This window comes from Sitophilus oryzae, unplaced genomic scaffold, assembly GCF_002938485.1.
Source record: "Sitophilus oryzae breed Bouriz unplaced genomic scaffold, Soryzae_2.0 scaffold_111_pilon_pilon, whole genome shotgun sequence".
Taxonomy (NCBI): Eukaryota; Metazoa; Arthropoda; class Insecta; order Coleoptera; family Curculionidae; genus Sitophilus; species Sitophilus oryzae.
Genome location: NW_022145749.1, coordinates 4,320,265 through 4,334,289, shown reverse-complemented (window position 1 = coordinate 4,334,289; position 14,025 = coordinate 4,320,265). Strand labels below are relative to the sequence as shown.

The window sequence follows — 14,025 nt, the reverse complement described above, 5'->3', positions numbered from 1 at the left end:
ATTCAGCGCTACAACATATTACGAAATAAGCAAAATAGATTTTCCAAATTTTTTCGAAAACATTCCTCGGTACCCCCCTGTCGATTTTGTCAAAAACCGAAATCTCTCAGATCGCAACTAAAATATACCCTCTGATCAGTGCCGGATTAAGGTCCTAGGGGGCCCGGGGCTATGGACTGCCCTTGGGGCCCCCAGGTCGGATTAAGACACAAAGGGGCTTGAAGCAAAATAATGGTGGGGCCCTCACCCTCAAATTTTGTTATGAACAAAAAAGCGTAATTTGGTAGTAGGTATACACTCACTCAGGGTAATAAAAAGCGAGCAAAAATCAACACCAAAATTATAATGAAAATTATTTAATAAAAATCTTTACAATGCTTTTTTTCGAGCTTTCAAAGTAGAAAAGTCTTCAATAATATCATCAAAATTTAATGAAGACAAAAGTTCATTCTCAATACTCATTAAAGCTAAATGGGCTAATCTGGCTTCGCCCATAGTAGTTCTGTATTTGTTTTTTATAAATGAGAGTTTTGAAAATGATCTTTCAGTTTCACAATTGGTTATTGGAATGCATAAATAAATTCTTAAAGCTATAAAAATCTCCGGAAATACTTCTAACAAATCTCTTTCAATAAGAAGGTTTAAAAGAAAAGGAACACTAGAGCTAGATTCATTATTTAAATTTAAAGTTTTTAAAAATGCAGAAAACTGAAGAAGTTCTTGAACCAAGTTGTCTTCTAAATCGTCGGAATATTGGAGAATTAGGTTTCTAGCCTTGGTAATTATCTCTTCGGAAGAAAGGATGGATAACCGACTAAAGAAACCAAAAATATCGCTTACTTCTTTGTAAGCTTTGTTTCGTTTTTCAAGCTCAGATATTATTTTATCTATCATGGGTAGGTATGATTCAATGCGAAATTTGTCTGAACCTTGTCGTGGTATTTCTGTTGAGCCGTCGGCTAATTTTTTGATGCCCCTACGTTGATATCCATCTTGGTATGACGTATTCAAAATGGAAGACATAGCTTTGGCCTTTTCCTCTAAGGATTCGAATTGACCTCGGAAGTCGCAAACAAACTGTAGTAATGACACTAACATTGTATGTCCTGTTATGACATCAAGACCAGGTTTTTGTAGGTACTTACTTGTGGCATCAAATCGCTCCAATACTTGATTCCAAAAAATAGCCATAAACGCGTTTTCAAGTCTTATCATTTTTTTCTTTAAGGAAAATGCCTCATCTTTGGTATCTTTTTTTTCTAATGGGTTTTCGGCCAATTGTTTCAAAGCATTAAAAATACCATCATAATTGCTGACAAGAGATTTTACTGCTTGCTCGCGACAGGACCACCTTGTCGCAGAAAGTGACTTTACAACTAATACAGCCCTATGTGTACCAATTTCTTCATTTTTTTTATTGATATTTTCAATTAAAATTTCCCAGCGATGAGTCGATGCAACAAAAAATGCATATAATTTCTGTAAATAGCCAAAAAAACTTGTAGCTTCTACACATTCATCGACGCTAGATTCTCCAACTATATTTAGTGAATGAGCTGCACATGGGACATAATGGGCAAGTTTATTCCTTTTTTTAATTTCCGCTTGGACACCTTTATATTTTCCAGACATATTACTAGCGTTATCATACGTTTGTCCTCTACAATTTTCAATTTTCACAGAGTTTGTCTGTAAAATAGATAAAATTTCGTCAGCAAGGGATTTTCCAGTGTGACTATGAATGGGAACAAAACAAAGAAATCGTTCCAGAACTTTTCCGTTTAAACAGTATCTGAATACAACAGATAGTTAATCCACATCTGAGAGATCAGGTGTAGAATCTACTATTATAGAGTAATATTTTGCCTCCTTAATTTCAGTTATAATTTTATTGTAAATTTTTGTGCCCATACATCCAATTAATTCATCACATATGGTCTTAGAGAGGTAGGATACACTACATTTGCCCTTCTGCCCAAAATTTTCCAAATGTTGGCGTAAAAAAGGATCAAACTTTGAGATCAGTTCTAAAATTCCCAAATAGTTTCCGTTATGTGGAGAACCGAATATTTCATGTTCACCTCGAAAAGCTAGACCTCTTTCAGCAATAAATTTTACAACCTCAACAATACGCCGAAAAACATTTTTCCAATAATCAATTTCTTTGTTTAATAATTTTGTCACTTCTACATCTATTTTGGAACATTTGGAATACGTTTTCCAAGTTAAAAGATGTTTACGATGCTCTACGCTATTTTCGTGAGATTTTACCTTTCCTTGTGCCCTTTTCCAATCGGAAAATCCGGTTGTAAATACATTATTTTCCTCTGAACAAAAGAGTTTATAGACAAAGCAGTAAACCGATCCATTTGATTGTGAATACATTAACCACTTTCTTACATATGACTCCCCATTCGATTGTCGACTTTCAAATAATTTTACTGACAGTGACCGATTTTGCTTTTGGTATTTTCGTATTGATGCCTCAAACTTTCCATCATTATTTTGGAAGTAATCTAGACCCTTCTTTAAGTAGTCTTGTCTCATATAATCCGTAATTTTTGGTGGCCATAATGCTGGATCTTGTTCAATTCGCATTTCTTGCGAATGAAAAACAACATCTTCTTGAGTTTCAGACTGAGGTATTTTTGTTAATTTTTCTGCACCTTTTTCCTCATTGCTGTTATTTTCACTTAAACTAATATTGCTTGAAGTTGAACAGGAAGGCAGTTCATGATCTTGATTTTTATTTAACTCAGAATTTGACGTTGAAGGGATTTCGCAAATACTAAAAAAGTCTGTTACTTTAGGCAATTTTAAAGTTTTCTTTAGTTTTTCTTCTTGTATCTGAAATTAATTTAAAATATCCCTAAGTTTTCGTAAATTTAAAAATACAGGGTGTTCCGAAACTATTGTACCAAAATCTAAAGGTTGGTAGATCTCGTCAAAATAAACATTTTGAGATGGGACACTGATGGTCTGAAATGCGTCGTTTACAAAATACAGGGTGTTAAACTTTTAAGAAAAAAAATCGATCTTTTTTAATATCTATTATACCACTGTATACCATCCTACGGTACTTAAACAAAATATTATTAAATTGAATATTATTGCACCATTTTTGCTTAAAAAAATTAAAACCATTTTCATACATGACCAAATCGCTAAAATGGTAATGTAAATTTTAATGGTAAAATTTGAAAAACGACAATTTAGGTTTTTGGGCATTTTAGTTCGTACTATACTATGTTCATAGAAAGAAGTTTTTGGAAAATAAAAAAACTTTTTAAACTTAAATTTGCCGTTTTACAAATTTTGCCATTAAAATGTATGGTAACATGTTAGCGATTTGGTCATGCATGGAAATGGTTTTTATTTTTTTACGCGAAAACGCTGCGTCGGACAAAAAAAGTCAAGAAATAAAATATGTTGTAAATTGAATGGGGATTTCAAAAATAATATTAATTTTATTTAAAAAGTAGTGGCGTACCATTTAACGCGAATGGCAATAGAGGCTTAATTTTACATTAAAACAAGGTATCACTCGACCTCCTATTCCATTTAAAACAAAATTTTAAGGGTGATAGCTACCCCGTCAAAGGGGTGCAAATACCAAAAAAAATAAGTCCCCCTGAAAAACAAAATCGACGAGTCCGAACATTTTTCGAATTATTTATTTACAAGCAAAAAAACCCGGGGTGGAACGTTTTCGGTGTACCACCCTGTATAGATATTAAAAAAGATCGATTTTTTCTTAAAAGCTTAACACCCTCTATTTTGAAAACGACGCACTTCCGACCATTAGTATCAGTATCCCATTTAAAAACGTTGATTTTCGTGAGATCTACCAATCCTTACATTTTGGCACAATAGTTTCGGAACACACTGTATATTATTGAAAAATGTTGCCTAAAAAACTCTTAAAACATCAACATCTCACATTAATACGAGTATTGCTTAGAAATTTTCAAAATTGGAGTAGTTCTCGAATTTTTTATATTTTATGAGCATACGGGAATTCTTTTTCATTTTTCATAAAGCTTATTTTTAAAAAAGGAATAGTATTTTATGGCCTCTATGACGAGAGACTTTTTTGTTTTTAATTCGTTTGTCTTTTTATCTTTTGTAAGCGGTCCAGAGAAAGTAGATATAATATATATATTAAAGCCCTTAATTTTAAAAGAAGAAACTTAAGAAAGTTATTGTAAATTTAATTGTTAATACCAAAATTATTATATAAATGATCATATCAAGTAAATGCGTAATAGTAATAAGGCTAAAACTAATTCCTACCTTACGTTTAGCAGATCCACTAAGATATTTTCTGCTACATGACATTTTTTAAAATGCACTACACAATAAACTACACAATTAAAAACGTATTATTGTTCTTGTTTTCTTAAATCTATTATTCGCAATCGCTTACTTCTTAGATGCGCTATGCAAAAATAAATAACTAATCAAATAGAATAAAAAGCGAAATCTAATCTGAGTAATTCCCCTAGCGCTTTCGGCTTTCGGTAATTCATACATTCATCCTAACCTAACCTAACAGAAAAATTTAAAAAGAAGAATAAACCATTGTATATGCAGCACTCTTGATATTTTTTTGGGAAAGTGTGTTGCCGCCCAAAAAAGAAAAGAAGAAGAGTTTGTTTTTGACATTATGAGAATAACAAGTTGTCTGTTGCAAGTTGCAATATATTTAACTAGTTGAAGCCTAGCGCATCCGCCACGACATCGACATCAGGAAAAATACCTTGTTTTTTAATTAAATGAAAAATAAAAAATCCGGCGACGACAGTATTTAGAAGAGCTAATTAGCTATCTTTTAGTAAAAAAGCAACTCTAGAGCAAGTCGTTACTTCAGTAGAGACGACACAGATAAACATTAGCATTTACATATAGCATATACATATATAGATAAGACTAAATATATTTCTGTTGCACTGTTGCAGGTGTTCCAGGCTGGATTTTAATTTTTTATTGTTTTTAAAATACAGTTTTAGTTACTTTTATAATAAATTCAAGATTTATGATGATTTATAACAATATGTCACGAAAAATCTGTAGTTTTCGTATTATATGTACATTTTCACTTAACTAAACTCGATTTTAAATTCTCCTGATTCGGGGGCCCCTCTAAATGATGGGGCCTGGGGCTATAGCCCCATAGCCCCTTCCCCCCTTAATCCAGGCCTGTTTATCCTTATCATTTACTCTGATAAATCCTTCATATTTTCTCAATGACTCGACCGATTTTCAAAAACGAAGCGGGAAAGTATAGAGAATAGAAAGCCCTTTTCATTGCGGTACCACTTGACCCCCCTTCCCATTTGAAAAAAATTGGGAGATGACACCCCCGCTTAGAGGGTTGAAGATTTTGCAATCATTTTTGGGGCAAAAGTTGTCCCCCTCACAAACAAAATTGACGTGTTTATGAATTTTTTGAAAAAAAAAATTACCCTGGCCGTTATGCCTTGCGGAACGTTTTCGATGGGCCACCCTGTATAAATTACCTTTAAGAGTAATCCATGGTTTCATATTATCTACAGATATAACAGAAGTTCTTCCTTTTCTGATATTTTCTCTCATATCTACTACTTCATATCGGTCATTATATAAGACCTTGTTGACCGGAAATGGTCCCTTGTATTGCCTTAAGCTTCCTGCTGTCTCCAGTACTGGGTTGGTCCGTTTTTAAAACAAGAACCAAATCGTTTATTTCGTACTTTTTTGCCTTTGCCCTTGTTTTGTCTAATCATGCTTTTTGCCGCTTTTGTTCTTCTGTTATGCGACCCAGAACTTCAACTCGTAATTTAGGCAAATCTAGTAACTCGAGGTTTGCCTGGACTTCGTTTAAAATTCGTGCCTCAGAAATATGTCTTGCCTTATACCCAGCTAAAACCTCTATTGGAGTAGTTCCTGTGGTTTTATTCAAAGTACAATTAATGGCACACTGGACATCTTTAACAAATTTATCCCATTTATTTTCTGGTTTCCCCGCTGCCGATGCCGTAGCAGCTAGGGCATTTAAAATAGTTCTATTATATCTTTCACACTGACCATTAGCCCGTGGTGTGGCCACAGCGTTAAGAATATGTCGAATTCCATAGTGGTCACAAAACATTTTAAATCGGTTTGCTGTAAAAGCAGTGCCTCTGTCAGTAATTATCCGATAAGGTGCACCAAATAAATACATAATGTCTAACAATATTTGCTGTACATATTTTGAATTTGTACTCTTGACAGGTTCTATTATAGCAAATTTAGTAAACCCGTCTACTATTGTAAGCAAATACTTATTTCCTCTTTTACTCTGAACGAAAGGCCCTAAGTGGTCAAAATGTAACGTATGAAATGGTGTAGGACACTTTTCTATCGGATACATCATGCCTTGTTTCCGTCCTGACGGATGGTTATAATATGAACAATTTAAGCACGATTTTGTGTACTTGGATACGAACTGGCATGGCGCATGCCTGATCGTATTTTCCAACTTTCCATTTTCAAGTTTTCGATAAACCTTTCCATTTTTTAGCTTGTAACAATCAAAATATTGTTTAAAATCAATTGTATTACCGTCTTCCAGGATATTCTTGATTTTACTGATATGCTCGTCTTGAAGTTGTGCTGCAAGAATCCAGTCTTCTTCAGTCAAATCTATCTGAGCCACCTCAGCTACTGGATTTCTACTCAGTGCATCAACATGACTCATGGATTTTCCAGCCCTGTACTGGACTGAAAAATCAAAATCTTGCACTTCAAGCCACCACCTTCCCACTCTTGGTAGTAAATCTCTTTTTAAAAAGGCTGTGCGCAGAGCATTACAGTCTGTGATAACCGTGAATTTGATACCTAGCAGATATGTTCTGAAGTAAAATGACGGCTAGCGTCTCCAGCTCATACGAATGGTAACGGCTCTGCTCAGGAGTAGTCTTTTTACTGAAGTAAGCTATTACATGGGACATTTTTTCTTTCTTCTGTAATAGCATTGCTCCAAAGCCCAGAGCGCTAGCATCGGTATGAAGTTCCGTTTCCAAATTAGGATCAAAAACAGCTAAAATTGGTCGCTTAGTAAGTAGTTCTTTTACTTTCGCTACTGCTTTTTGCTGCTGTTCACACCATGTCCATGGAATGTTTTTCTTAGTCAGACGCGTTAATGGTTCAACGATGCTTGCATAATTCTTTATGAACGGAAAAAACCCAGCCAATCCTAAAAATTGTCGAATTTCCCTCACTGTACATCGATCTTTCATGCCTAGTATGGAATTAATTTTTCGCTTCCCTGGACGGATACCCTCTGCATTAACTTCGCTACCCAAATAATCAACTTTGGTTTAAAAAAAATACATTTTGAAGGTTTTAATGTTAGATTGCTTTTTCGTAGTACATCCAGTACCATTTTCAATTTCTGCAGACCATCATTGACATTAGTACATGGAATTAAAATGTCATCTATATAAGGGAAGGCCACCTGATCTTTTAGATTGCGCAAAACTGTATTAATTTTGGAAAACTGCTGGACTGTTAGTCAACCCAAATGGCATTCTTAGAAATTCAAATTGAGAATCGGGCGTTACAAAAGCTGTTTTTGCTATTGAATCTTCTGCCATAGGGACCTGGTAAAACCCAGATGCTAAATCTAGTGTTATGAACTATTTATGTCCTCCTAGTTTGTCCATTTGATCTTTAATTAGCGGTAATGGATATTTGTCTTTTACCGTAATTGCGTTAAGTTTGCGATAATCTACACACATTCTATAATCGTTCGTTTGTTTCTTAACTAGAAGTATTGGGCTGGCATAGGGAGAATTGGATTCTCAAATTATTCCATTTGCAAGAAGATCTGATATTATTCCCGATAAAATTTCTTTTTCAGCAATTGACATATGATAGGGGCGATAAACAACAGGATCATCTGTTATACACTTTATATGCATTTCTACAACTCCCATTTTTCCTAAATCTTTCATTGAAAATGAAATACAATCTCTATAGCTATTTAACAAGTCTGTTAAAACATTTTTTTCTTTCATATCTAAGTTGCCAATATCAAAATTAAAATCGCTTATTTCATCTACAATATTGCTTTCAAAAAGTCGACAATAGTTAAATCGAGGCGGTAGCATTCGTAAAACAAATTTATTCTGATATTTTATAAACAAAATATCAGGTTGATTTAGCCATATCGCATGTCGTGCCGACTATAAGATCATATTTCACATATTCGTCCATAACTACTATAAGCTCAACCATTGTTTCAGCTTTCTCGATTTTTATAGCCGCACTCGTACTAACTTTACTTATAATAGTTTGTCCGGCGAAACCTTTTATCGTAACATCAGGACACTCATTAATTAATGTTTTTTAATTTTAATTTTAATTTTCGAGCAATCGATGTTTTTATTAAAGTGCAAGTGCTCCCCATATCTATTAAACATTTTATTTTATATCCATTGATAGTAGCAGTTTTTATATAAATATTTACATTATCATTACTCAACATTAAATTAAGTTCATTTCCACGAGTCTTACTATTTCGTTGATTGTGGCACTTTTTTTTAAATGACCGTATCGTCGGCAATTTTCACACTTGACAAGACGTTTATCGCAAAATTTGATTATGTGATTGCCGCCACAGTTATAACACGTCATTATTTTCGACGGATTTTGCGCAACGAATTTCTTACTCTGCTGACGCATGTTTTGACTGTTTCGACTTGAGCTATACTTTTTATAATGCCGACTCGGAGTATCATATTTCCTATTTTCATTGCCAGGTTGGCCCTGACGTATATTTATTTGACTATCATTGTTTTGACTTGACTTTGGTTCTTGATTATTTGCGTGATTTATATATGTCACGAGTGATCCAATAGAATGAATTCCTACAGCTCGAGCCGATAATTGAATATTTTTAATTTTTATTCCTTCAATAACACTATCGGCTATTAAATTATCGGGGATATTTAAGCCCAAATTACGCAATTTTGATATTTTCTCAACAGTAACTATTTAAATCTGGTACCGATAATGTAGAATAATTAGCTGCTTCAACCAATAATTTACCAAAGCAAATATTGTTCGGAAATGTTTGTAAAAGTTTCATTTCATTCCAAGATAAAAGTGTGGTTGGCAATGAATCAAACCATTTCCTTGCATTTCCTCGCAATCTGTTTGTTGCTAGCCTGACAGTATCATTAGCATTCCAGTGATAATAAGAAGCTAACTCATCTACTTTAGATATCCAGGAACTCGTATTTTGCCCATTAGGGCCCGGTTGAAACCTTGGCAATAATGTCTCATCTATTACCGTCGGGCGAGCGAAACTTACAGTACTTATAGGCGGAGTAAATGAACGTATGGAACTTACAGTTTGCCGTTCATCATTATTTTGTCTACTTATCCTTCTAGTTTTCTTTTCTCGTCGGGTTTCTCTAGAGTCCCTGGAATCCGTAGATGAATCTCTTATATATCTATGTATATATATATATTAGATTTTATCTTTCACTTTTATTATTTTAAAAAAACATTAAAATACTTTAAAACACTTTATTAAGTTTTAAAATTTAACAAAGTAAAATAAACGAATTATATGAACTTCGATACGACACGGATACGAGTTGAGTTCGAGTTGTTCCTCCTGGGAAAGAGATCGGCTTAAATATTCTTAAAGTCTTCGCTTCCCATCATGGAACTGCGACATCGTAGTTGGAAAGATTGTCAGGAAACATAATATGATTATTTATGAGTTATATTAGAACGAACTTATACGTTTAACTTTGGAATAAACAATGAATAACAATAAATAACTATAAAAAGTAAATAAGGTCATTTGAAGGTTAAATATGAATATAACAACTCCCCCTTTTAGATAAAAGTTAACGCGTGGAGATAACTTTTAGACTGAATTCTTGTTAGGATTAAGTTCAAAAGATTCTTCTTCAATAGGTTCTTCTAAATGGATACTGGGTCTTCTACGAGGCAGTATTTTCTTCCATTTGGAGAAAGTGGATTCAACTTGATTTTTTGGAGGTGATGGTGGGTAGTCATCATGAGAAATTGCAATTCCAATTCGTGATCTTCTACGGGATTTGCATTTGCAGAAGATGTAAATCAGGACCAAGGTGACAATTACAATTATAGTTAAAACTGTGAACCAACCGTGGTGTTTCTTCACAAAAGGTTCATTGATTAAATTGTTCAGTTGTTCGGAATATTCATTTAACTTGTGATTTGCAACACTTAAATCTTCTAGATTCAGCTTGCTCAACTTCAGTGGTTTCAGATTTGGAATCTTGATCTTCTCAGGAATATTACTGCAACAACTATATGGTATTTGAATTGGAAAAGAATTGTATGTTACATTATCATAAACATTAATGTCTTTTTGACCTTGAATTCTTGTACTGCCAACAAAAGCAATACATTCACTTTGTAACTTTAAAAGAGTATTATTATTTAAGATTTTTGTAATAATGTCTCTATTTCCACATTTAGTTGTTAATGGTAAAGGATCTGAGATAATTATTAACCAAAAGTTTAAATTTAATTGGTTTATGTTATATTCTTTTGCCATGATCAAAGAAGATTGACAGGTTCTTGGCAGGTGATCTTGTTGCTTCAATAGTTGAGCTTCACATATACCATCACTATCGATTGGATATGGATTGGACAAATTTTTGTGTTTCTGCCTGTTGATTTGCAAGCTTCTGGATCTTCAATTATTATGTACAACAATGAATCATCGCTACGCGCAATATATTTACTCGTAGAAGTTGTACTTAAGATATGATGTAAAGCAGTACGATGATCTAACAAAGGAATTGGATAAATTCGATATAAAGTATACTCTTCAGGTTCAACTAAAGGTATATTTAGAACAAATACTACTTTAGAATCTAATTGATAAGCTTTCAATTCGATAATATCTAGATACTGAGATATCGATGTGGCAGAAATTGGTAATGGAAGATTATTTCTCTTTAATGATTGAGATATATGCTTTGGCGAGTCAACCAAGTCATTTGGAGTAATTATAGAACTATGCAATATTTTTAATCTTGCAAAAGTTATTGAATTTATAATATCATCAATCTGATTTTCTAAAAAGGTATAGCTTTCCATAAGAGATTCACAAATATTTAAAATATCAATTTGTGATTGGAAATAATATAATTGATGTGAAATGTCCATTATTGATTTTCTTATTTCTTTTATATCATTATTAAAGGTCTCTTCATCGATTTGTAATTTTTGAACTGTAGAATTAAAACTTTTAATTACAGATGTCGTTACAGATATTTGATTTTTTAATAAGTTTTCTATTTGATATTCATCTTTAGTTATTTTATTTATACAATCATTATAGTATTCACCATCTGAAGCATCTAAATTACCCGTTATCGATTTCCATACTGTCCCAATGCCATTAAATATACCACGCTTTTCTCTATTAACATACTTATTCGTATCGCGTATTATTTCATTATATTTTGTATTAATTGATCTTGATATTTGTAATAAAAGACTTATGTGCGTCTTAACTTCTCATTTAAAAGCTATCATTCGTGGTGCATCTTCTTCTAAAGTGTTTAAAATATTATCTAATATTTTGTCATTATTTAAAATAGTATTTTTGATTAATCTAAATCTTTATAAACTAATAGTGTCCATTTATCATAGGATACTTTTATTTGTCCGTCTTCATGTAGGTACACTCCGATTGTATTGTTGATTGGTGTAATAACATACTGGGAGTATACTATGGATAGTAGTAATAATCTGAAAATCTGATAGTCCAATAAATCTGAAAAGAAATTATTCGTGATATGGTTTTAATCTATCAAAATTGATTTTAGGTGTTTGTTGAGTTTCAGGGTTTAATACAATAGCAGAATTTTGAAAAATTTCTTGAATTTCAAAAGGTCCATTAAAGATGTTTTGATTTTTACTCGTAATTTGTGATTCTTTAACATAGACTTTATCTCCAATGTTAAATTCTTGTAACCTTTCAGGTACATTTCTGTCAAAGCGAATTTTTGCTTTCTCTTTATTTAATACAGTTTTTTCTCAAGCTGTTCTATAAAAAAACCGCATTCTATTATTTAAGTCTCTAATATATTTAGATATTAATTTCTCTTCATTATATAAAGTTTCAGGTGGTCTTGAAGATGTATGTCCGAAGATTAATTCATATAGAGTAAATCCATGAGTTTTACTTTGAGTATTATTATAGCATATAACTGTATAAGGTAAAATATTAAAAGGGTGTTCCTGAGGATTCTCTGTTAAATGAGCTCTAATCATTTCACTTAGAGTGGCATGAAATCTTTCTAATGAGCCATTAGATTGAGGATGTCCTACACTTGAAAATGTTAATTTAATGTCATATAATTCACAAGTGTGTTATTAAATTCACGGCCTTGATCACAGTGAATTCTTAAGGGAGTATCATAATGTTGGAAGAAAACTAGTAAAGTATTTACTATTGTTCTAGCTTGTTTATCACTTATAGGATAAGCTTGTGTAAATTTTGTAAGTTCATCATTAATAGTTAAGGCATAATTTCTAGTGGGATATTCGAATATGTCAATGTTAATACGTTCAAAAGGAGTTTTAGGTGTTTCGGTAATTACTAAAGGTCTGCTTAAATTTTTTCGAGATATTTTAAACTTTTTGCAAGTTTCACATTTTTTTAATAAAGTTTTTTTTTTTTTTTTTTTTTTTTTGTGAAAATTATATTTTTGTTTAATACGACGAATAGTTTCATTAATTCCTCGGTGAAAATTACTCTTGCCATTATGATAATGATCTAGTATTTGAGGTTTTTCATCATCTACTGGAGTTCTAACAATATTGGTTGAAAATTGTTAATTTTTCTTTATTTTTTTTTTTTTTTTTTAAAATATTTTAATATTGGAAGTTTCTTATTTGATTTTCACTCTTATTTTTAGGGGTTAATTTTTTTTTAAATTCATTTTTGTTTCTTTATATAAAATATAAATAAAAGAGAAACTCACTGTAGTTGGAGTCAAAATCGATGGGCGATATATACGTGTCTTCTGTTTTTAACAGTTTTTTTTTTTTTTTTTTTTTTTTTTTTTTTTTTTTTTAATTTTAGTTTAAAATTTCTAATATATCTTGTCAATTATTTTGTGATGAAATTCTTGTATTTATTATTTTGCTAAAAGAATGTAATTATATTTTTATGTTGTTTATCTAATAATTTTTTGATTATTGGTAATAATTTATTTTGAAATTTTTTATTAATTTATTTAGTTCAGTGTTACGGAAAGGGTGACAATTATATTATATTCAATTTTTTAATTCTATCTATCGATATCGAATTCAATTATCAGAATCTTCATTTTCAATTTCATCATTTCAAATATTCTTTACATTTTAACATTTCAAAAAAAAAAAAAAAAAAAATTTGTTTTTGAAATAATTTTTTTTTTTTTTTGTTTTGAAATTTATTAATTTTAATTCTAGATAAAGCATCAGCATTTTTATTTCTGTAAAAAAAATAAAAATATGAAATATATTTTGTAATTAATTACGTATTTCAAGGACGAATGTTATAATGGTCCCTAGATGACGACCTTGTTGTATCGCGATGCTGGCTCGAGTATCGAGACAGGGTGTTTAAGGTAGAAATAACATGTTAAGGGCGAATGATCTGTTAATTAAAAGTAAATTAAAACGACCAAAAAGATATGGACGGCGAAATGGACTGGCGTGCGGTATCCAAGTCACTGGATCGGTGCACTGCATTGCCAGAAAGTTCACGCTCCTATGTGGAATATTTTTGTTCATCGCAGCGCGCCGTCAAAGGGTTTGCTGATAGAAGGACTCAAAAGCAATAGGTAAATTCTTTTTCCTATGTTAATGCCTTGTGAAAGAACGGCTCCTATAGCAAAAGCACTAGCATCTGTTGTTAATAGGAAAGGTTCTTCAAAATTTAGATATATCAGAAAATAGGTTTTCAAGCAGAATTCTTAAGGTTCTTCAAAAGAATAA

At 32.0% G+C, this 14,025-nt stretch overlaps 2 protein-coding genes across 2 annotated transcripts; both read right to left on the bottom strand.

Annotated features, from left to right (window-relative positions):
- Positions 1 to 369: 369 nt before the first annotated feature.
- LOC115883224 lies at positions 370 to 1,632 on the bottom strand. The gene has a single exon (XM_030901552.1). The coding sequence runs from the start codon at positions 1,630 to 1,632 to the stop codon at positions 370 to 372; it is 1,263 nt and encodes a 420-aa protein (XP_030757412.1).
- A 177-nt stretch (positions 1,633 to 1,809) lies between these two features.
- Positions 1,810 to 2,598, bottom strand: LOC115883215. The gene has a single exon (XM_030901541.1). The coding sequence runs from the start codon at positions 2,596 to 2,598 to the stop codon at positions 1,810 to 1,812; it is 789 nt and encodes a 262-aa protein (XP_030757401.1).
- Positions 2,599 to 14,025: the final 11,427 nt, after the last annotated feature.